Source organism: Lepisosteus platostomus, chromosome 2 (genome assembly GCF_059453375.1).
Source record: "Lepisosteus platostomus isolate fLepPlt1 chromosome 2, fLepPlt1.hap1, whole genome shotgun sequence".
NCBI classification, from domain to species: Eukaryota; Metazoa; Chordata; class Actinopteri; order Semionotiformes; family Lepisosteidae; genus Lepisosteus; species Lepisosteus platostomus.
Window position 1 is genome coordinate 67,443,345 of NC_142612.1, and position 25,311 is coordinate 67,468,655.

At 39.3% G+C, this 25,311-nt stretch overlaps 1 protein-coding gene across 10 annotated transcripts in view; it reads right to left on the minus strand.

Annotated features, from left to right (window-relative positions):
• Positions 1–466: 466 nt before the first annotated feature.
• The window catches only part of tnk2a (tyrosine kinase, non-receptor, 2a), a 55,581-nt gene continuing 30,736 nt past the window's right edge, over positions 467–25,311 (minus strand). For 6 of the 10 annotated variants that reach the window (XM_088614783.1, XM_088614792.1, XM_088614800.1 and 3 more), the window contains 15 exons: positions 18,471–18,648; positions 16,669–16,739; positions 14,532–14,759; positions 13,330–13,482; positions 12,527–12,804; positions 12,046–12,172; positions 11,554–11,700; positions 11,313–11,407; positions 9,646–9,840; positions 8,440–8,531; positions 7,781–7,825; positions 5,677–7,133; positions 5,348–5,443; positions 4,892–5,019; positions 467–4,719 (listed from right to left, as the gene is read on the minus strand). In XM_088614783.1, coding sequence (XP_088470909.1) covers positions 4,713–4,719; positions 4,892–5,019; positions 5,348–5,443; positions 5,677–7,133; positions 7,781–7,825; positions 8,440–8,531; positions 9,646–9,840; positions 11,313–11,407; positions 11,554–11,700; positions 12,046–12,172; positions 12,527–12,804; positions 13,330–13,482; positions 14,532–14,759; positions 16,669–16,739; positions 18,471–18,648 — 3,297 coding nt within the window. In that variant the 3' untranslated portion in view covers positions 467–4,712. Of the gene's footprint in view, positions 4,720–4,891; positions 5,020–5,347; positions 5,444–5,676; positions 7,134–7,780; positions 7,826–8,439; positions 8,532–9,645; positions 9,841–11,312; positions 11,408–11,553; positions 11,701–12,045; positions 12,173–12,526; positions 12,805–13,329; positions 13,483–14,531; positions 14,760–16,668; positions 16,740–18,470; positions 18,649–22,507; positions 23,901–25,311 lie in introns of those variants that run through there. The other 4 variants (XM_088614775.1, XM_088614832.1, XM_088614840.1 and 1 more) reach the window with 4 other exon arrangements.

Here is a 25,311-nt window from a genome sequence, read left to right on the forward strand (position 1 = left end):
AGAACAATATGAGTAATGTTTTTACTCTGGTAAAAAAGAGGACTTAATCAGAAAGGGACCCTACTCCATTTCTTTAAGGGGATATAGCTACCCAGCCTCTCTCCATGCCTTTATGAGGTGTACTGAAGGTTGTTTGAGAAATTTTAAAGTAAAAAAACAGAGAGAGCATGAAAATCCCACACAGATTAGGAAATCATCCCACTCTGGAATGAAACCCAGGACCAATTAGCTGTGAGATAACACTACTAGCTGCTGTCCTAAGAACATCACCAGCAAATACAAGCAACTAATCCTTAGAACTTTTCAGTTTATCAACTCTGCATTCAATGTAGACAGACTCTGTAGAGGGTCTTTTAATGAAGATGTCAAATCAAAATGAAATACTGTATATCTGCAAGGAATTAATCCACTTGACATGAAAACTAGAGAGTTCAATAATCAAATCACCACACAATGAAAACATAGGAACTATATAATATTTTAATGAATTTACAGTCAGAACCTATACAAACAATACATTTATAAAATATATTCTGTACATAAAACCATATACACATTTAACAAGATGACTTGAGCTTCCAGACATTTTCAAGACATCATTTATTACACAGGCATGTAGGTTTAACATTTACTTTGCCTTCCAAAAATACAGTGTGCAAATCAAGGTTATTTATTAACATGCTTTTGCTATAACATCGGTTATATATACCATAGGACACACATTATGAAGACAGGTTGCAGTGAAATTACCAGCTTTATCTTTTTCCTCTTGAACAGAGCAAACTCTTCTTTGTACTGTGGATAATGGCACTAACCTTGCCTATGCCCTACACTGGATTGCAGATAATCAGCTATAGAAAGATATCAAATCCAGACATGTAAGTAATTAATTCAGTGCTGCAATGAAAATTCCTTTTAACAATCTAAAATTACATAATACGGTAGACTGTTGTAGTTTTATTGATAGAATGTTTTTTTAATTGAAACAAATGTGATGTACAACGTTTACAAGAAATCTCGGTGGACAAATATCAGTCGTGATTTCTCAACATAATGATTCCAAACTAGTGTGTATCAAGGTAATTCTCTAGTCTATAGTTCAGACAGACGGCTGTTGACGTTTACTTCTTTCTTTTTTACCAATGATTAAAACTGTTAGCACTCTTAAAATCTTTTTTTTTTAATCAAATCACTGGGTATCGGTCAATAGAATTATTTTTGTTGCGTGTTCCTTAGAAAAATTAGATCCACTTCCTCGCACTGTAAATACTGTATGATTCACTACTTCTGTAGAAGCAGTCTAAAGACACTCCTTAGGAAAAGCTAAATGCAAAAATACAATGGAAATAGTTTAAAGGTTTTTGTGAAAAAGAAACCTTGCAATCAGTTGCTACTGTACATGTCAATGAAGATTCACTGGAAAATAATCAACAGGAAAAGGAGCACACTTTCTCAGTGTGGAGTGAAAAGATGATACCTGAGACCAATGCCCCTGTTAATGTTTGTTAATCTGGTTGACATACAGAGGCATTCAAAGTATAGTACTTTTAGGTTGGAATAAATATTAAATCTAGCAACTCTAAGCTAAAATGAGAATGACCAAAATGTTAAAAAATATACTTACTAGTGTAAATATGACCTTTAGTGAGAAAATCCATTTTCATCCAAGAAAACCAAAAAATGCTGCAGAAACCTCTGTTGCCTTAGAACTTCATAGTTCTCATTACTATAAAATTGCATTTAAACTGATTGTTTTAAAAGGACTCTTGAACAAAAGTTGATAAGGATCAGGCTCTTTTGTATTTTCAATCACGCCTCATGAGAATAAAAGCAGCATAACAATGCTACACAGTGTGGATGCTGAAAAAATATGCATGCCAGTTACTAAATCTGTCAGCTTTTGGAAGAATGATCTACTGGCTAATTTACGTTCAATGAATGGAACTGTCTGTGCCTCAACACCTTATCTTTGGAGGGTAAGAACTGAAATGTATGAGCAGGTGGACACAAGAGATATGTCAAAGCTTACAGTATGTTCTATTACAATCTGTCTGGCAAATAGAAACCATTATTGTAACAAACCTTCCAGACCAGCAAATCAGTTCAGTTCAGCTAAATGTTTGGAAATTTGTAAATCAATGTAACTTATGAAATTATGTTTTTTTTTTTTAAATAATTCAATCATACTGCCAAAACATACAATGACAATGTTCCAAAGTATCTACAATAGAGTCTTATATTACGGCCCAATCTTCAAAATGTTTTGTTCAACAGGAAGGCTATAACACAATTATTGAAAAAGACAATCTAGAATGGCTAAAACACATCTTTGCTTCTCTTTGTTGTGCAAGACATCTTTTTGAAAGGAACACCTCTGTCTGGAATGCAAAGTCACTTGTCAAGAACAGGAAGCTTGCATGGATCCAACACAACCTGAGTTAGCATGAACGTTTCAACACAGTTAAACGTATTCGTAAAGTTGCAATCCAAGCAAATGGAGGAAAACACCATAGACATGCATAAAAAAGATAAAAAATAGTTATTTTTAATAAAAATACATATTTTCCAGAACTGCAGCATTATCTCTTATGCAAATTTCCAACACTCATGAAGTGAAATTTCAGTTGTACAACCATTCTAAACATTTTACACATACACCGTGAGACTATACAAGCTGGTTTGAACATACAAAGGTCACCACAAACCCAAATATATCACCTGCCGTTGAACGTGATTTTGCATCAGTCTTTTAAATCTGTTTTAAGCTTAGCAATGTAAGCAATGGTAAGACGAGCTAAGGTCTGTGGTGGTCATTTTTGGTGTTTATTTTCTGACATATGACGTTCCTTTAAGCCTTTTGCTAATTGTATTTCCCTATTAAAAACACTAAGAATCTGCTAAAAATGTAATAAGGTGAGCTGCTTTTCACTGAATGGAAAGTTCAGTTGCCTCAATAAAGAACGAAGACGAACATAGTTCATAACACAACAGAATCACAACTACAATATTTAAAATAATTAGGGTTAATAATGATAAATCATCTTATATTCAGAGGAAAAGGAATACTTTAGGCTATACACTGTAGGGATCTATCTTGTGAAGACACATTGACTGGTATTTGCATTTTGAAAGAGGAATGTCTTTGCAAAATAAACACCTAAAAGTCAGAACACTAGCTGTATTATCAGAATGTTTCACAGACACTGTAACAAACATTTTGGGAATTCCATTGTTGTCAAGACGCTTACAGTAAGAGTGCTGCCATCAATATTAGGTAGACTATATATACACATACAGTTTATGTATTAAAAATAAATCTCAGATAATTGGAACAGCAATTAAAACATAGACAACTTCCTAATAAAGAGGTAACCTGCACAGTAAACATTAAGCACCACTATTCATAAGGATGGTCCTATAAACGTTACCAAGTCAAATCTTACAAGAGAAGTTCAATGCTCTCTAAACAGATAAACACTGATAAAAACAATAGGTTTGCCTTATTTGACAAATTCCTGAACAAGCTACTTGGAGCTTTCTAAAAGAAGAGGTGGTTACATTGATTCTAATTCACAACAAACAACTGCAGCATTCTTTAAAAGTGAGGAAGATGTCCTTTTTGGCATGCATTCTACAGTGTAACGTTGTATACACAGCACATGAGACTCAAACACATGTATTTAATTACTGAACGTCTCATAGTATACTACAGATGTCTTTGCTGAAGGCCTAAATTAGTGCAAAAACTATACTTTAGTATTTTGTTAGTCACAATCTAAATTCTGACATTTAACACAAAATGTTAATGGATTTTTTTTTTAGTAATGTGACTTACAGACTGTGAGCAAGTCTGTAACTTCATAAAAACATTTGTTTCATTCCTTTAGGAACAATTCCTTTTTTGGCATGCACTTCTTTAAAATGGGTCAGTTTTCAGATTTAATTCCAAGATTATGATGTAACTAACTTCTTCTGAAGTTGACTTCCCAACCAATATCATTTGTGCTGAATTTCTCTTTAAAATGCAGAACATACTGATAATGTACTATTTATAACAGCACATAATAGCAAACATAACTGGTAGTGCTCGTGGGAACACAACATGTTATGATAGGGCTCAGTGTCAGAGATGGGCTTAACTGCTAAACACAGAATCTGCTTATGAACGTGATGCGGAAAAACCAAGAACAGAAAGCTTGACTGCCATCCCCCTTTAATACAGTCAGAAGCATTAAAATATTTCAAATAGTACTTGACAGAACGGTTTTGAAAAAAAAAATACAGATCTCATTGGCTTTCATATATCTCTCTGCAATAATATCTGTTAAAGCCATTAAATAAAACACAAAACAAACATGAAAAAACAGAAGACAAACTGAAACAACATAATAATACATAAAGAGAAAAAATTACACAGACCCCTTTGTAAAACATTAGCGAGCTAACCAGAAAAAAGGACACTGATGAAACAAACAACTGCACACACCCCCAGTCGATCATTCTTTTTGAAGAAATACTGAACTGGTGGAAATTTGACCTTTGGGCTGAAAATGCAGCTGGGATCAATAGTGTCAATGGAAGGGAAGGTATCCATCAAATTGGAGTTCTGTTCAGGTTAAGATTCCATTCCACACAAAGCAGCAGTTCCTGTGCACACCAGCAGGGGTGGGGCTGAAATCAGTGGTGCAAATAAAACTGGAACATCTGAGGCATCATCGCCTACAAATAAAGGAAACATTTTATTGTCCTTGAAGATGTATGCCTTTTCAGTTAACTGAAATAGGCGCTCAAAGTACTGTGTTTTCTAAGACTGTAAATAGTGTTTATTTCAGAGATTTGTGTTAATGTGTTGATCATTACCCAGTTCAGACCAATACTTAAAAGGTCCTACCTTTGCCTGACAGTGCCATAGGAGTCAAGCAGCTGGGAGCTGGCCAGTTCCAGATTCCAGTCATACGTCTCTAACATTTTAAGACATTCTGCCCTTGTTTTTAGCCCCAGGCAGAACAGCTGCTCAACCTAAGGGGGGGGGGGGGGGAACAAACGATTTGAAATACACTGTTTTTGAAAAGGTGGTGACTAGGAAAACAAAAAAGGCCTTCACTCCTGAAACAACAATCTGCTATTTTTAATATCAAACCAAATATGAAGTAAATTGTGATACACAACAAGTTATTAACTCGGATATTAACACTACCGTAAGTCACAAGTCTTTATATATCTTTATGAAACAAATATACAGTATATAGGAAGGTGTTATGGTATTTTAATTAGTCTCAATAATCTTTTGTAGTCTTTCTACTAGTCCTTGCTACAGAAATGTTAAAAATGCAGTGTTAAAGGCTACCTTGAGATAGTGCACTGCCTTCTGAACATTCCAGCCATGATTATGCAGGGCAGCCTGGCACTCTTCTATTGTCACTCCATGGACGGCATCCTGCACCTTCACATGAGACATTTAAAAAAACTTCAGAACCTCTATGTACAGTATTGTGCCTTCAACAATGTTTAATGACCTTCATCCTGAATGTTAAATACAAAACACATTTTTAGTTCCAGGATGAAGGGCTTAAGCACAAGATATAGTGAATCTCATCATCAGTGTTACAACAAACAGGTGTAATGGATGGTATTGTACATGGAAAGTACTGCATTATAGAAGGCAAGGTTACTTACTAATTTGACTTTATCCATTGACCTGGCACTCTCTGATTTTCCAGCCTGTCCATCACAGTTCACTCTCTGAAGGCTGTAGGGCGTTTTCGCTGTGGTTTTGACTCCATGTGTGTTGCTGTTGTTCGAGGAGAAATTAGCTCGAAGGTCTGACTGTTGCATCATGGGCCTCACTGTTGCCGTAGTGACTGTCCTCCTGGAGGAGCTGTCCTCAGGGCTCTCTGCTTCTTTGAAAAACTTCTCGTACTTGTCTAGGTAGGGCGGTCTCTCGGGGAGGAGGTAGTAGTGAGTGCTGCTCACTTTCTTGCCATCTTTTACAATGGGCAAAATGCAAGGCCCCTTGGCACAGTCCTTGCCCTGTGCTTGAATAACTTTGGGTGTTGCGTACTTGGGGTCTGATGCAAAGCTCTGGGTTGTGGGCATTAGTTTGCTAGGGGATGTGGAAAGGTAGGAGCCGAATGACGCTGCTGAGCAGAGGCTGGTCCTTTGCTGAGGTGAACCCACGTGGAGGCTCATGGGACTGGGAGTTCGGGAGTTAGGCTGGGATAAGGGGTCCCGAGGGGGAATCTGCGGGGGTTTGTCCTTATCCTCCTCGCCCCCCGAGGACGGGGAAAGATCCCCAGACCACCTCCCGTAATCGTTCCGTTTCATAGGTCTTGGGGGAATGGGTATCCTGGGGGGTATCTGAGGCTTGTCCTCAGAGAAGGACAGAACAATGTGCTTGTGCACATCCAAGCTGTTCGGGCTTGGGGAAGAAGGCAGAGAGGTAACCACAGGAACGTTAAGCCTCTTCATGCACTCCTGCTGAAGCTCCTCGAAGATCTCTGCTGACTGGGAGAAGTTATTCTGTGGGTTCTGCCTGCAGGGCAGAAACAGATTGTCCTCCACTTTGGGCTTGTCCACAGCTTCACCCTCTTGTACAAAGCTCACGCTGGGCTCCCCGCTCTCTTTGACTTTTTGGGCCCTGGCCAACCTATATTTGGACGGGTCATCCAGCAGACTGGGCTCAGAGCTGTTAATCGAGGACACCTCAATGTCTTCCTCGTCCTGAGCAACGTCATCATAGGCAGGAGGGGCCGGCAGAGGCTTGGAATCCCAGTCTACTACGGGAGTAGGATGCAGGGGGCGAGGAAGGATACGAGTTGGACTCTGAGGAGGTGTTTTGTCCAATATGGAGTCAGCCTCTAAGACTAACTTCGCTAGCACGGGGATCTGTTTCTCCACAACAGGAGATGGAGTGGAAGGGGGCACTTCCTCCTCAAAGTCAATCAAGGATACCTCGTTAGTGCCCGCTGACCTAGCTCCGCAGCTCTGCCAGTCCCCTGTCTTCGTTGCTGAGACCCAAGCGGCAGGCTTCACCAGTTTCAGCCCCTTGACTGATCCTGGCTTTTTCAGGTACAGTTTCTTGAGGCTTGAGGCTGTCAAATCGTCCTCTTCTGTCACGGGGTCATAACAAGGCTCTAAACCCCAAAGAAAAAAAAACATTTGCTCACTGTGATGATTTTACTACATCACAACAGTCTTTCCTGAAAATACTTGAGCTTATAGCCAAGCTTCAAGACAGCAGACTGTTTTAATGTGTACCAGTCAGACCAGTGACCCTTTTAAGTTATTTTTTATTCCCCCCAGTTACATCTAGTTGTTTTTTTACACTTGACTAAAGGCATCATCACTGCATGCATAATGTGTAGAGCAACAGATGACACAGAGCTCAGAGTTCTTTAAACAGTATGTATAATCTATCTGGAAAAAATAACACCACACAAATCTTTTGGCACGTTCATATGAAATGATGGCGCAAAAGGTCATTAGTTCATAGAATGTTAATTCACCATGCGACAGAAGCACAATAACAAATTACAATTAGTAGAATCATTTAGTTTTCACCCCCGTTAATAGCAGTTCTAATTGCAGAATAACGCTGTGAATCCAGCGCAGTGTCTAGTGCAAATTTAAGGCTGCAAACTGCTGCAGACCAAGCACAAGATTCACTCCAGTCCAGGCCAATAGGTAAGGAAGGTGCACAGTGTACCTTTGAAGAGTGGAGCTAGTCTAGAACAGAGAGGGCAGGAACAGTGTTTGCACCAGACTGAGCGCCCACACTTACTCTTGACAAGAATCACTGGCTGGGGGGGGCGAGGTGGGGGCTCCTCTGGAAAAAGCCACAGGGCGTAAAGATAAGGAATAGGTGAAACAGAACAGAGGGAGAGAGAAAGAAAAAGAGTGAAAAGAGACTGCCATGTTATTATCGAGCCGGCACAATGAAGGACGTGGAGAAGAGATGGAAATAACTAGTTTATTAAGTCGCACCTAGAAGCTCAAGTGCAGGTAGGATTCGAGTGGCAACAGGACACTGAAGGAATACTTGACCAATTCATCAGAAAATGCACTATATAATCATTGGTATTAGTATTATCATTAGTATTGGGTTAAACATTTACAGGTTGTGATGACAGTATCTTTCCATACCTGACTACCAACTACCAAATACATTGGTTGTACATACCAAATGAATTTATCCCTGAATCGAAAAGAATACTTTTACCACTATTCCAATAACACAAAATAATAAACAAGATAAACTCATTCAACATTCAACATCAGTTAAATCTTAAAGAGAAAAATTGTATGCAGCTATTCTTTACAATTCATGGTAACCAAGCTAATTAAGAGGTATTATGCCTTTATGGGGTCCAAAAGAGAAATCAAGCACAACCAGCACAGAATGCGACATGAGTGGTTCCACATTACAACAGGCATTCTCACTTTTCGCCCGTCCTGGTAGCTGAGTTGGTCTGGCGGTGTTAAAATCCATTCCCAGCACGTCTGGAGGATCCATGGGATTGCCCAGATACAGACTGCAAGAACAACAATGAACAAGACTAACATCTTCCTGAACTCTGAGGCTGAAATCTCCAGCCACTAAATGAAGAACAATTCCATTCCTTTCAGAAGGTAACAATGGGTGACTGCAGGAGGAGCAGGTTACCCATTCTGATGGGTTTTCTGGTTTGGGATGGTGTTTCCACACATGCTACATGCAATGCTGGTCATCAATGGCACTGCCTACATATGTCAGTAAATTTAAGGAGTCTAAAACAGCCGCTAGTTAAGACTGGCTGTCTTTAGTCCTGAGCAGTGAAGATTGCAAGGGGTTTTGATACATGCATTCAAAACCATGAGAAGTGCCGACAGTCAACCCACGAGATTACCTTACTTTTTGGCACATAAGCAAGAAAACAAGGGCACAACTGGAGGTTATGAGGAAGTGTTTTTAGGACAGAGAAAGGGAGACACTTTTTCACACAAATGGTGGTGGAGTTTCCCAGAAATCTTCTGAAAAGGGCTGGGTGAGATCTTTAGGTGGAAAAGCTACTAGCAACCAAACAAGAATAAAGGGTTAAGTGGCATCCTCTTGCTTGTAACATTATGTTGCAATACTAAGAACTGTATAAGCACCAAGAATTGCATAAGATGTTCCAAATATGTTCCAATAATAATTGCATATTGCATTTAAATGCGAAAAACATTACTCTAAGAGTTAAGTGTTTAAATAGCCTTTTAAAACATAAGAGAGAGAAATTCTAGGATGTGTAAATGAATCAGAAAAATACTTTGCTACCCTCTAGTGGTTTACAGAAAAAGGAAGATTTGAGGATTTCCTTAAGTGACCTGGCCTACAAGATGTTGGAATCTCAGGACAGCAGCTGTTCATCTATTTCTTGAGGCAAACAGCCACAGAAATAACTGCCAAAACCAATTCAAATTGATGTGACGCCAGACCTCAAAAAACAGATCCTGGAAAGTGGCAGATCAAGGGAATAGTGGGAACATTTTGAAGTAAAAAATTGTTTTACTGTATAACTGCTAAGAAATAACTGATACCATTCTCATATGATGATTATCATCATTTACTACAGCCTAGTATATGAAAGAGCTGAATGCGCATCTCTGCAGAAGTGAGGCACTTACTCATCGATCTTATCAGGGAAACCCCAGCTGCGGTGAGGGTTGGTGTCGCCATGCCCTGTGTGAATGAAGCTGTTTTTAAGTGGTCGGCTAATATCATGCGCTGACAGTCCAGCCACTGAGGTGACAGTGTTTCTGGGAAACTGGCTGACGTTCAGAGTCCGTTTGTTCTGGCCCCTCCACCAGTAGTTTTCAGCCCTAGATTCCAAACAAAAAATAATAAAAAAATACCTAAAAGCACTACTCCACCGATAATAAAGATTTGGTGTTTGTTTCACAAGCATTATCGCCTTATTGCTAAACATTGATACTAATGATGATAAGCTTTTATTTAACTTGTCTGTGAACAATTTGTACTTTTGTTTATACTGTAATGATGACTGGGAAAAGTATCAATTTTTACAGCACAGCATTTTACTGAAGAAATCAGACTTAAGTACCTTGTCAAGTTAAGTACCTTGTACCTTGTCAGTGCACTAAACTGACTTGAATCCATAACCTTCTAGGTCCACATCTGAAGCCCTAATACTACTACAAGCTGCAGCCTAAGGGTTAATAACCCAGTAAGAATATTCCAAATGACATGACACTTATTAAAAGGTAGGAGAAATAATAAGGCACAAATGCAAGGTTAAGATCATATTCTCCAAATAGTAGCTAGACAATGACCGAACAAAGGACCTTATAAAAAATGTACAGACTTTCAATTCTGAGTGGAGATTAGACATTTTTGATTCATTATTGCTACTATGACAGAGTAACCAATAACCAGTATAGAAAGCCTCAGACCTGATAGGAGAAATCACAGCAATTTCTGTTAACAAGTTTTTATGAAGTGACTTCTTCAGCCAAAGATCAGATGCCACTAGTCTTCCCATGAGAACATGCTTACTATTTTTTTCCATTTAATATCCAACAGTACATTCACCTTGAAAGAGTAAATTACAGGCACCAAACGGTGAGATGCAAACCAGAGCTTGTTTTATAAACTAGCGTTCACCAGTACAACTTTTTCAGTCAACTTTTTCAGAATTATACCAAATGTTAATGCTTTGTAGTTTGACTTATGCTCTCACTGTTCCAATGGCTTAACAGCTTGCTTAACATGAGGATTTTTCTAAGTCGAGCAGCTGTTCAATTTGACTGCAGTGCTGTTGCCCTTGTGGTCTGGACATGTAGCACATTCAAAGCCAAGAAAATTAAAGTAACCAGGCCATGACATTTAAATGGTATTTTAAAACTCCTTAACATTTGAACTCAAGGAAACATAAATTAAATTCAGGTTAATAAATAAATTACTTTTCCACTTGAAATCAATGTATTGCCTTTACATTTTAATGTATTAAACGCAACTTGTTATATGTATATTAGACCGACAATTATACTGGTGTCTTTTGACCTTTAAGGCATGCAGCACTAACAGAAAACTTTATGCCCCTTTCAAATCCACTTTATGCCCCTTTTCAAAGATCTGGCCCAACAGTTTTAGAAACAAAAAAGTAAACGGAAACTGCAAGCTCACAGGCTCATAAGATCCAATCCCTCTTTTTTGCATATGACGCCACTCACACTATGTAAATGTTTCCCAAGCAATTTGCATGCAATTGTCCGGTTGAATGCAACCTCCATAGAGGAAGTTCAGGCAAAACAGCTCTGCTTTGAACACCTACCTGCCTTCAATGATGGTGATGACATCATCGATCTGAATCTCGAGCTTGTCTGGTTCCTCAAAATCCTGCAGTGCCCGCATGTCTGTTGGCATAGTCTGGCAACACAAACAACCAGAATAACGACCACTTCTAAGTTTGTAGATCTTAAAAATAAAGCACCAGCAGCAGAGCTGTTGTAAGGCTGAAACACAATGCATACAGTATACGCGTACAGATTTGTACACCAATGTCTTCAACTCACCTCCACCAGGAACTCCCGCAGAGCGACAAAGGTGGGTCTGTCATCTGGCTTCTGGGCCCAGCACTGCAGCATCACATTGTAGATATCCTGCGGACAGTCCTCTGGCTTAGACAGCCTCTCTCCCTCTTTGTCAATCTTATGGAGAATCTGCAAAACATTGCCCATTTTAAAAGATAGTTGTTTGTCCACTGAATCCTATCTGCACATCTATAAAGCAGAACATACAAAAAAACTATTCATATTTTTTTGATATGTCACCATAATTTACATTATTTTATTTCTATAGTCCATGATGCAAATTCCATTTGTCTCCTGATGTGTGTTGAAGCAAACTGAATTTAGTCAGGGAATGAATCCTGTGCCGAACCACGTGAAACTAATCATCCTTCTCAATCCTTCCTGAGGATTTCCAACACCTGCAAGATCGCAGGACCTTGAGGCACAGATCTGGATGTTGATGACCAACGGCCTGCTCTCTGCTGTTTTTGATACCTGGCTGCCATTGAGCCCGAGCCAGGGCTCCTGTCCGTATGTAAACATCTCCCACAGGGTCACACCAAACATCCAGGTGTCACTTGCATGAGAAAACGTGCGCGTCTTCAGGCTTTCAGGGGCACACCTGTCGCGCAAACCAAACAAATCTCTTAATCAAATGTGACAATGAACGTGCACGCTGGTACAAAGCAGTCTCTCATTGATTAAAATGCAAAACATATGGCATTTACCAAGTACACTGAGCAAAGTTAACAAAGGCATGAAACATGCAGGACAAAAAAACAGGCACTGTGATGGTGCCACAGTTCACAATTACTGCCTTAATTCAAACAAACAGCTTTCAATGATCACCTTGAAAAAGCCCAGGGTTTTCAAGGACCAGCAATATGAGTGGACTCACAGATTGCCCTGCCTATTCTGATAACCTTCCAGTGCTGCACTCTTGTATTATTCCAGAGGTGGAGAAGCAGGGTCTTACCATGCAAAGGGGACCTTGCGGTGTTCCTGCATGACATAGTGATCGTCGTTCTTTGGCAGTGCCCTCATGAGTCCAAAGTCACCGATCTTTACCAGGTCATTGGCTGCAAGCAGGATATTACGGGCAGCTAAATCTCGATGGATGAATCTTTTTGACTCCAGGTAGGCCATTCCATTGGAAATCTGGATTGCATACTGGCACAGTGTTGATATCAAGAAATGCCCTTGGTTTTTTCTCAGACGGTCCAACATGGAGCCTAAAGGGGCTAATTCCGTTACCTAATTGATGAAAAAAAAGGATCACAGCAGAAAATAGGTTCAGATATATATAAAAATATTTCATGTCAATTTCTGCATAGGTTATATAAAATTCAAGGGAAGAGAGCAATATTTTCCATAAAGAGAAGGTCCATAATAACTACAACTGCATCATGTTTTTTAAAAGTAATTCAAACTATTCTAAAATTATACAGTTAAATAAGATTAACATACTCTACTACTTTGTTGCGGCAAATGTATCAGTTTCTTAGTGTAATCTCAGTTTAAAAAATAAACTCAACCACAAAACAAAACAAAAAAAAGGTAAAATGGCAAAAATAATGCTTTTGGAGAAACATGAAGCTGTAGAGGCCCGGACAACTGAAACAATTAAGTGAAAAGAGCATTCACTAAGAATGATGCAGCTTACACTGCTGCACCTTTCTTCTAAGGCAAAGACACTGATACTTGTTCAGTGTTGCCTCACAGATTTGATCTAGATTTTGAAAGGTGCCACGGTGCTTTTAAGAACGGCTCTTAGCTTACCATTTTCATAGGGTGTGTGAGCACAACCCCATACAGTCGTATCAGGTTCTGATGGTCGAGGGAGTGCATGGCATTCACCTCCCGGATGAAGTCATCCAGTGCGTCAGGCTGATTGAGGACATCGGTTTTCAAGCATTTCACAGCAACGTGGATCTATTAATAGAGCGTAAGCTGTGAACAGTCTAGCAAAGCAAAGAACCCACTAAAAGAAACAGAACTGGAGTGTAACAAGAAGTTCCTGCCAAAAAAACAGAGCTAAATGCGCAAAAAAGTGCTAAAAAAATAACTGTTCACACCACTTGCGAAGTTTCCAGTTCATTTCAAGTCTAGCTTATTCCCCTGTAGATCCATTGGCATATTGTCATATTTTCATCCCCAGGCGTTTTCAATTCTATATGTTTCTTTTCCAAGTAAAACTTCAGGGACTTTATTTCAGTTGAATGATTTGAACTCAGGAGATGGGAGTGGAACATATTGCACAGCAAAGCCAGAATTCCTAATGCTCCCACAGTGATACTGCTTCTTACTATAATCGGCATACAGACACATTCAGCCCAAGGCCGAATTTGTTCAGTATATAATTTAAGGGTGGACACTGAAACCTGAACATGACATAGGAAAACAATGCAGAAACCTGGGGATCGCATGTCCCAGCGCTGTAAAAAGTCAAGTAGATTCTTACTATTTTAAGCAGGGTAGAAAAATAACCCGTACTAGAGCTAGGGACGATTTTAAAAGTTGAATGACAAAAAATTATCTCATAAGCGATACAGTTTCTTCCTGTCTGTTACCCTGCCTCACATGGAATGAGAATTACATGTGTTACAGGAAGGGTGCAGACAGATAAGTGTACTGCAATGTAAATCTAGCCTGGTCATCTATATACGGTACATGATACATCAGGTCGGAGGGGGTCAGTGAAACTCTAATAGGCAAGACACCAGCCTAAGTAACTGCTAGCATGACTGACTGGGTACCCCTATTGAATTCTGTGGCAGAGAGAGGGGGATAAACCTACATCTGCAGAAAATAGCACCTAGGGGTGTGAAAGCACAGCTCCCTGACATAATCTTCATCTCCGAGGCTCAGGCCAGACCAGAAACCAGATTTAGACCGTTGTCACAAAAACTTTAAAAAAAAAAACAAAGCAAAACAGCTTCCCGCACAGGGTTTCCATTCCGAATTTGGTTTTTCAAACTCACCACTTTCCCGGTGGGAGCGGACCACTCCCCACGCTTGACCACTCCGAAGGAGCCGTCACCCAGCTTCTCGAAGAGAGACAGGTCCTTCTCGCTGATGAGGCAGGTGAGGGCCTGCTGGCCCTCGGGAGGGGGCGGCGTGGAGACTTTGCGGAAGGTGGTGGCCGGCTGGGGCTGGAATTCTGACTCGGGCCTCTTCCCACTGAACACCTGAGGAGGCAGAGAGAGAGGCTGCAGCTGAGAGTGATTCCATCTAGCTCGCCAAAATCCGCCTTTCCCAAAACAGACCCAGCACAGGTGCAGCAGCTGAGAGAAGCCGGCATGTCACTAAAAGACAGACTGGTCAAGGTTAAAACTTAAGCTCGAAATCGCCCCTTATTTTTTTAATGTCATTTATTCATTAATGATGATTATGTGAAAGTAACAGTACATAAATGTACTGTATACTGCAGGGTACAAATTCACACTATAAATACACAGGCTAGATCTTCTGAGAAAAAATATCTAGTCTAGTCAATGAGTTCTAATAACATATCTCTTGTTTTCTCCGAATATCTTATCTGTAATTAAAATATTTTAAAGCCACTTTGTTACACGAGACACGTCATTGAAGGATGAAAGAACATTCTTGCACCGAGCAACCAACAAGTTATTTCTCAGCAGATTTTCTTAAGTGGAGCCCTCACTCCCTCCCTCCAGGCCTTGTCAGTTGAAGGCGATGAGGTGCTGGCTGAGTGGAAGCAGACTAAAGCACAACAATTCATTATACTTAGCAGCCAACCCACTTATCATAAAGCAGGCCAAATGAAAAGGGGGAGATCCCTGCAACTTTATCCCAACACCACTTACAGCTCTGCGGTATCAAACCATCTTGAACAGACGTGTGCTTCACAATAACATTGGCAAAGGGGGGACAAAAGTTTAAATTCTAAACAATAAACCAACAGCTACTTGTTACTTGGTTGCTACCCTAAGAACACAAAGTACAGACTGTTCATTATTCTGTGATGACGAACATGAAGTTTCAAACATGTTTTTCCCAGACATCTGCACAATGCTTTAGGCTAACGTCAAGTGTTCTGCAGATCTAGTGACTGGGTGCCTGAGGTCATAGATGAAGTTTTCTTTTTTTTTTTTAAGATTTAAGAATGCAGCTTTGCGCAGACAAAGCCTTGAACCTGCAGCGACTCCCCTGATAACAATGAAGCAAGTGCTTCTCTGCCCTGGGCTTCAGCCGGGCTGGGGGCAGTGTGGTGGGAGAGGGCACAGATTACTGAGCCACAGATCCCTGCTTGGAACAGAAACAAACCCATGTAATTTTAGAAGCCTATCAATCCCTTGCTTCCTGTTAGGCTGTCTTGATGCCAGAAACAGGCAAGCCACATTTGGAAGTCCCTTCTCTCACGGGTCTGAACACACAGCACCCAGGTCCACAAACCAAAGACAGCATAAAAAAAAAATTCCATTACTTTCTTAGAAAACAAAACAACCAAGAAGTGCCTATTGTTAACTGTGGTCTGTCACACTTGTCAACTAACACTACGAAGAAGCAAGCACGACTACTACAGCACCCTGCTGATTCCAGACCTTCCCAAGTCATTACAATTTCAGAAAAGAAGCCTTGAATTCCGAATGAAGACATCACCATTTTCAATTTCTTTTTCAGAATTAAAAACACTGATCTCATTTATCACGAAATGAAGGTTTTGTGCTTGAAACTAATTTTATTGCTCCTTAAGCATAATTACCAGGCATGAATCACAAGACTGCACTCCTTAAAGGTAAAATACTACTATATTGTAACGTTATTCATATTTTAAATTCATACATTTTTATAATCGAAGCGATAGATAAGTGGTAGCTAAAGCGTTACCGAACATTTCCTGTTACACAAATTCAAGGAGAGGTAAACGTAGAGTAAAACATGAACAGGCAGCAAAGAATATTAATTCCTTACACACAGAAGAGAATTTGAAATCAAGTGGCTTTAAATTGTATTAAGCTGTATTGCAACAAAAGGCAATAAATCCGTGTTAGTTTCCTGGCACACTGAGATTTTACAGTATACTGTAGGATCTGAAGGATACTGTACTGTACTAAATGTTTGTCTCCAGAAAAGTCATTATAAACCACTCCATACCTTGCTCATCCAGGACTTGCGTTTGCACATTGCTTTCCTTCTTTTGACAGCCTCCCACAGACGTCTCTGGCCTTCAGAAAGAAATAACACAAACGTTGCGGTCAGCCAGACTGTTAACACCCATAGAAGAAACACTTTCCAGGTCAAATGAGGTACTGAATTTGGAATTTTCTAATTAAGGCATTTAAGTTAAGTCAAGTTTTAATGGCTTGGCATAAGAACTGCAGAAAGGGATATTTGTTTTTTGAAAATCTCTTTAGATTGTCAATTACAGAACCAATTTTTGCTTTGCTGCCTGTGTGGTGATAGTTGTACCATTATTAAACAGAGAAATGCAGCCTTTAAACATAAAAAATTAAAACTTTTTTTGGCAAAGAGTCCTCCATATCTGTCTGGTTATCTTAAGAATGTGCTTTTGTGTTCATTGTTTTTTTTTTTACCAGATCTTTTTAAACCATGATAAAACTGGAACATGCAAACTTTTTAAGGCACAAACTCTTGCAGACTCAAAAGGTCACACAAAGGCTGTTGCAGAAGGGAGCTTGCAGATTGCAAACATTTTGGAAAGAGGCAGGAAACATTCACAATGGGATCCAACCCACAGGAAGCAGGTGCTTTGCTCAGATGAACTAATGTTTGCTTTCTGAAAGCCAAATGAGGAGACCTGAGCTAATCTGCTTTATATAAATGATGCCAAGATTTTTTACTCACAGCATCCATAGAGCCTTCAAAATCCCCAAACCACAGCTGTATACAATATACTTTACAGCGCTGAAGAAAAGTTTGTGAGCCCCCTAGGTTGGTCCATATTCTTGTCTATTTTAGATCTACAACATAATTAGATCTTCATGAAAGTCTTTATCAAAAAGCTGAAGATAACCACAAAGATATCAACTATGTTTTTTATTATTTCATTAACAAAACGATGTAGCGGCAAAAACCTTGCATAAAAAGGAATGTGAACCCTTAGAATTAGTGATCTTTGGCACTTCCTTGAGCAGCCATTATTTCAACTAGATGTTTCCTGTAAATGTTCATCAGTCTCGCATTGGCTTTTGTTAATTTCATTCCCATTCTTCCTTATAGAACTACTTCAAGTCAAGCTTTGGAGTGTGTGGCTTTTCCTTCCCTTCCTTTCTCTTCTGTTTGCAGCAGTATGGGTTTTATGACTCCACAACCACCAACAAAGGCTCTTACATTCCACACCGGGTGACACATAGGGCTGAAAACTGTCAATAGCAGTAGCCCTCGTTAGCTAAAACCTGAGAATCATGCTATTACCATTTACATTTCCTTCTCAGAAGCCATAGTGTTAACCACGAGTCTGAAGTTCTACAAATGACATAGTTTTTACAATGATATTTCTGCCTATACTTACGCAGGCCTTGAGGTGGTGTGACACTTTTGACATTCAATGACATTTTACAATGTAATTATGAGTATAGCTCATTTTTACTAGTCATTTCTAACTCATTATTTGCATTATATACAGTACTTGCCCTTGTCCTTCCATATTTTTCCAATGCTTTACAGTACATGTCCTCTTACTCTGATTTTTATTTCCACCTGACTCTGTCAGAATGCAATCACCAATGAGTCAACATTTTTTTTTCCAGTTGTGTAGCCGACTTTACGATAAAAAATAATTGCACAATAATTGCACAATTGCCGAAAAATCTTTCTGAAATCGGATGAAGTAAAGGCCAAATGAACCGTCGCTTTAAACCGGCATTTTTCGGTTCACAATTTTTCTGACAAGACTTTTTAGAAGGTTTACAGCTACTGGATTAAGCAACACCCACCCGGCCGACCCATTCCAATCTTCTCCAAGTCCTCATTCTTGACGTAGTCAAAGTGAGAGAGGCGGGTGACGTTGAGGTCGTCGCGGATGCGCAGGAAGTACTGCTGCAGCTGTACCTCCATCAAGAGTTCCAGAAGCCACTCCGTCCCCTCATCTGACTGCATGCTACTGCCCAGCTTCTGCCAAGGAGCACACAGAGAACACAACATGCCACACTGTCACGTGCGCTCAGCAACTTTCAGTTACATTGCGAAAACTGGTCTGTTCTAGAGATACAAATTATTGCCGCACTGACACGTCCGGTTGCAGATGGGATTGACACCAGAAGCCTGACACTTTTTGTTCAGTATCTGACCTTTTTTCCAATAGCTGAGCTGTTACACGTTATTTTGAGTTTATTGTAATTCTTTTATACACAGTAAATACTTACCTGTAAACATCTAGAAGCTTGCTTTCATTCAAGTATCTACTGCACTATTTTGTAGTGCTGAAAATTATTCTCATTGGCATAATCCAGCCATTTTGGTAGGAGTTAAGATAAGGAAGTAGATTTCCCTCCCTTTTCTTAGCTTTCTTGTTCAGCACACAGGACATCAGCTGCTTTCAATTACTTTGCAATCACCCACCCCAGCCTCTCCCTGTGGCCACTTCAGATTCAATCACGTTGAGAAGGATACTCTGGAGTACTTTGTTGAACATTGTTCATCACAGCTGTGCCCCTGTCACAACCCCTGACACTCAAGAACCTGAGGTTTCTTAATGGGGTGACTGAAATGTCAGAGGCATTTGCGTTTGTTATCTTTAGCTGTTATTTCTGCTTGCAAGCTATACTCAGAGTAAAAATAAAAATAGTTCCGATGTATAATTTCATACAGCACCTTCCAAACCTTTTTGGCCATTAATAATCTTTCAAACAAAGACAGCATGTTATGTCATGGGGCTACATGCACAGTGTACACTGAACCTACCCTCCATATCATTCCATTATTGTCCGTAATAGAGCTGGCACTGGATGGTAGTTACTTTTTAGGCATTATCAAGTCTCAAGGGGCCAAACAAGCTTTGTCTGAGTAAAGTCAGTCGACATTTATTTTCAGCGGCACTTTGGCCACTATACTATAGAAGCTAGGGTACAGTACAGAAAACAGGGTCAAGGAAAGTGTGATTACAATTAATTTAGCCCAGATGATCCACTTGCACCAGTAAATTTGATTTTATTGTAGCACCTCTTACCAGCTACTGAGTTGGTGGGCTCATCCTGAATAAACAAATCTGCCAGTGGTTGGCTCAGGCCTTGGGACCACTGTGTTGTTTATCTCCATGGAAACCTCCTGTCCCAGAGAATCCAAGTCACGAATCCCTGTCATACACAGCAGCTTTTTATAGATGGAATTATGCAGCTCCAGTCTCACTCACAGGGATTGCATTGAGGTACTCGTATTTTTTCAGACAACATCTTAAAACTAGCCGGCAAAACAAATCCTAAAAATGTGTATTAAATTTTAAAAAAACAAGCTTTAAAGCCAATGTTGTCGAGTCCTGAGTGGAACATTACCTTCATGTATACAGTATAAAAAAGCATCACATGTCAAGATACAGCAGACTGAAGCAAAAAAGTAGATTTGATTAAATGTGAAACTTGTTTCTTCCACTTTTTTTTTTACCTAAAGATGACACTGTGCTTGTAAAATTGGTGTGTATTTAGGACAACATTCCATCTCCAAAAAAGCACGGAGAACAATGTTGTCTTGTGTCTTGCTGGAGTTCCGGTGGTAAAGATACAAGGGTCAGGTCAGGGGTCAAAATGATCCCAACGTCTGCCCTTTCTTGTTAAGCAGTCAATGGTCTTGCCAGTCAGAAGATTGCATCCTACTGCCCATGATCGTAATGAATCAGAGACGTTGTCAGCACTAAGTTGCAGCACACTCATGCTTGACAGAAGCACTGCTTAAAGGGAATGTTTCACTTTCCTTCCACAAGCCTCTGTCTCCCTTCCCTTACAAGGGCCAGCTCAGAAATGCACTGCCTGTGGCCGTCTAATCACAATGGCCCTGTGGCTTTTGGACAGCCACGCATTACTGTAAAGAAGCACTGCGAACACACGCTGAAGGTATGATACAATGCCTGTGATTACACAGCACTTAGGTCATAATGAAACAGTTACTGTACCAAAAGTAATGGCTCAGCATTTCTCTCAGCACCTTTCAAAGTATAGCCATCATGTTCTTTATACGTCTCTCAAAAAACAAAATGAACATCATGTTGGCTGAGACCAAATAACCAAATAACAGTTCACAAGGGTTGTGGTCAAAATAATATTTTGTTAGTTGAGAATTTTCCTTTAGATTACACATCCATAAAAGGCATACATACTATAAATCCGACTTCCTAAACGAAAACTGGAAAATTGCTTGGATCACCTGAGATTGCAAATAGCTTCCACATGAATCTCTTCATCATTCATTTAGAGCTGGCATATCTAAGCCACTCCCTTTTTTTATTGACCCACATCCCGAAAACAGAAAGCAGATGAAGGCAGTCAAACATAGTAAAAAGTAAATTCTCCAAGAATTAATGAAGGAGGTTTTCAAATGCGTCGGACAGAAAAACATTTTTTTCAGAACCTTAGAAGTACCTGTTTATGGCGCTAACTGCAGCTGTTCACAAAAAGAAGACAAGAAACTAAAACATCGATGCATACACAATGTGTGCTTTTCAAAATTCCGTGGTACTGGCGGAAGCTGAACATACTTTTTGTCCTGTGTTACTTTTGACACTGGTGTGGTGAATGTAAAATCATTAGTGCCTGTCTCTCAGAAGGTTTCCTGCCCATATAGTACAGCACCATTAAGAGACAAATGGCCTCTGACTGCAAATTGTATGGGACTTTAATAAATCACCTGGTTTCATTCTTGCAGACAACATCCTCATCAGAGGAAAAACCATTTGTTCATTTCTCATTTTGAGACTTAGTGTACTGATTAGGTTGTTTTGCATGAATATTTACAGCACGCAAACATTACAATTGTCACAAAAATATAGTCGCATCTACTCTCTTTCAAACATGCAGTTGACTGAGAGTGAATAATCTTATTCCAGAGGTTAAGACAACAGGTGAACATCTATCCTTAATGTACAGAGGTCTGAAAATGACTTTATCTTTCATATACAGTATTAGCAATGTATACTACTGCAGAATATATACATTTGGCTAACACAAAATAGAAGTACTGCATTGATTTCCCATGAAATCTGCATCTTTTAAATCAGAATATACTGTAGGCCAGGCTCTCTTACAATTTCATTCCCATTATTTGATTTCAAATGTGCAAACGACATTACTTAGCAATATTCTTTTTAGGTCGAAATGAAAAGAAATAAAAATATGTGCAAGAAATCACTGAGGTGGAATTAAAATAGCACACTATTACAACGAAAAACAAATGTACATGATAAGACATTCACATATAGTACATGCTATTCCATAAAAAGAGCTGAAGTGAACATTTGATAATTCAGGCTAAGGTACAGTGGGGCCAAAGTGTGCTTCCAAAGTAAGAGGCAACATACTGTATTGTGTTCTCTGAGACACAGAAAACAGAATAAATGCGATCTTTTAGAAAGCAGACTGCAGAAAAAACAATCAATCAACGGAGCATTAAATACATAAGCTGACTTGAAAGAATTATTGCTGTATCAATGTACAGTAAGCCATTAACAAGAGCATAATCTTCCTGTCTTCCGAAAGGATGTTGTACAGCATGGTGTTGTCTTACAAAAGTACTGTTTTACTGTAAGCCCATGTCCCAAGAACACACCCAATAAATGAGAAACAGCCACCAAATTCTACATTTACTTCAGTGGTATTTCTAGAGTAGGCTTTTAATGATGTTTAGATCATAGTATGAATAAACTGCTTACTGTGTTTCTTTTCTAAATTATTTTCTTTCATTGGGACATTCAGGCATTTTATTTGCACATTATGGAAAGAAACGCAAACCCTTTTGATAAACCAAAACCATCATAACTCCAACTTACTCGATACACATGAAAATGTGCAAAAAAGGGGATTGATTTCTTCAGCTTGTCAAAGCGCCGCATCCTTGCTCCAGGGTTATGCGGTGTTTGTATAAAAACACACTCAATGTCTGAACCCTTAGCATCAAGGTCGGAAGAATTCAGGCCTGAGATTCTTCACTGCAAACAAAGAATTTCCTGCTAACCTACACAGAGAAGGTAGTTCAGAACTCATAAAGAAAAAAATCCATAAACACAATTCCCCTCCCAAGGATTCCATTTTTTTAAATCGGGTTCACCATCAGATTCCATTAAATGGTCCACAGCTAGAAAGTCCCAAGAGAGACTGTTAAAACCTTGTTTTTTTTTAAAAAGCAGCATCTTCAGATCCAGTCCATACACTTCCAAAGTCTTGTAACCGGACTGGCACTTCGCATTCAGATTGACAACTCATGAATCCCCCAACATTCCTTGTAGCTTTTCCTGCAAATGCCCTGTTTTGTACTTTTTTCCCTTTCTTCAATTCATATATCCAGTCCATAATTCCCTACAAATAGAAGCACAGCCTATTCTAGCGGTCTCTCTTTTGAGATCTGATCTTGCTTCTGATGTAAGGGAGGAAAAAAAAAGCTTTCTCCACTTTGGATTGCCTGTTACTTCTTTTAACTAAGTTGGCTATATCTTCTCCCCCTGCCTGTCTGCAGCAGTGTGGTTTTGTAATTCCTGCGTTAGGCAGCTCCCGACAGCACTGTATGTGCCCCCTGTCCTGCTGCCTGCCTAGTTTAGCTTGCTGGTTAAACAGAGACTCTATGGTATTCGGATGGAATACTATTTGATCAAAAGCCAAGAGGTCAGATTTAACTGCAGGATGGAGAGTTCATTTCCTGTGGGCCCCCTTCTCTCCCTCTCTCTCTCACTCACTCTTTTTCTGCACTACTGTAGTCTCCACTCCCCCGCAGCCCAATATATCTTATTTTGTTCTTGTTTAGTTTCCTCTTTACGCCTTCCCCAAAATGTTATCTTTCTACACAACAATGTAAGTCCTGCTTGTACTATGGAGTGGGCTTTCCTTTGTCAGCATCGCTTTTTGTTCCATTCGTCCACATTCTCAACCTTAAGTACAAGCCATAAAGTAAAAAGTGGACACAAACATGGCACAATATGCAATGAAAAACACCAAAAGAAAACTAAAGGTATAAAAAAGAATGGTTTGCAAGGGACTTTTCGAGTCATTGGAAGTGTGTAAAGAAGAATGGGAATTCAGATTTTCGGAACTGAAATTTCACAAGCATTAGCCAAGGAATAAGATCATTGTTCATGAGAATGATCAGAGAGACTTATCTCTTTTGGAATGACTGTAGCTGGATTTTTCCAATATACTGTAAGTTCACCAACACAAAACTAATTTTCCATCATGATAAATGACAGCAAATGTACAGTTAATATCACTAAATGCCATTCCATACAAGTAACAATAAATGCAATAGCACGGTTGACCTTTTAAAATAGTCTCCTAAATATGAAAGAACCATTAAAATTACATACCGTAGAAAGAACATGTATTCACAGGTCCCAAAAGTCTACCTAAATCAAGTTGTCTGCTAGTGTTTCTGCATATAATACTTTTGTAATATATGATACTTTACGTTTAGCAATCATAATGAATGCAATAAAACATCTGAAACTGGAAGGCATAAGGAAGCAGTTTGTTTCCATAAAAAAAAATACAAATGAAAACAATGCCAATGCAAGCTGAAACAAAATCTGAACCCAATTTAAACTTCCTGCAGAAGGAGTTCTGCTGAAGATTCCATCTCCAGAGAAAGCGTAGCCCAAAGTCCCTTTCTTGATACATATTATGTGGAACTTGTTTAATTTATTAAAACTTATTCTGTCTTTGTCCAGCTTCACATAATAGACTGAGCAACATAAAACAAGCAAGAGAGGCGCTAAGAAAAACATGAGAAGAAGAAAGCAAGCTCTATGACAGCTTAGAGAGCATTTCGAGGTTATTATCATCACTCTACATCGTAACATAAACACTGAAAATAACAGAGAACAGGGAACGCCATCTTGAATAACTGAAACCCATGTTGATCAACAGTGCCTAGAAACCTAGCTCAGACTTGTAAGAGATGACCTAATATCTCAGAGGAGCTCTGTATTTGACACTACAATAAAGGAAAACCGTCCTTCAACAATAAATCTGCTTGTTCTCCTGTCACTTTGGCTTAATGAGTAACATCTGCAGGCTTCCAGGCTATCCGTGAATATCCTTTGGTACCAGACACACTGGTGCTAATTTCTTTCCAGAGCAGCTGCACTTAAAGACAATTGTTGAGGCAAACACTTCATTTTCCAGACTGACCTTGCAAATATCTCCTAACTCTGATGAAGAAAGCAACAATTTTATTAAAAATAGTGACCACAATCAATCATTCATTAATTGTATTAATGCTTTTATTTGTGGATGGTGGGGAGGTTATATAATTTTTATAGTACTATTAAAAGAATATGATGAAAATTATTAAAAGAAAAATAAATGGTCTGTTCAATTAGATCTATATGGAGTGACATTTTTCAAATCAGCCACAAGATGTCATCAAACTCCTTGTTACAAAAATACAGGTCCACCGCAAGTTGTGAATTTTGTAGGGGTGAATGACAATACAATCATCCCCCATGAATATGAAGAAATAAAAAGTATCTGGAGTAATTTTGTATTTCATTTTACTAGATCATTTTCAGTTACCCATGTTTTAAATACTGCGACTTGATTAAAATACATGATAATCTGCGCTGGTTACAAATCTAATGTTCATATG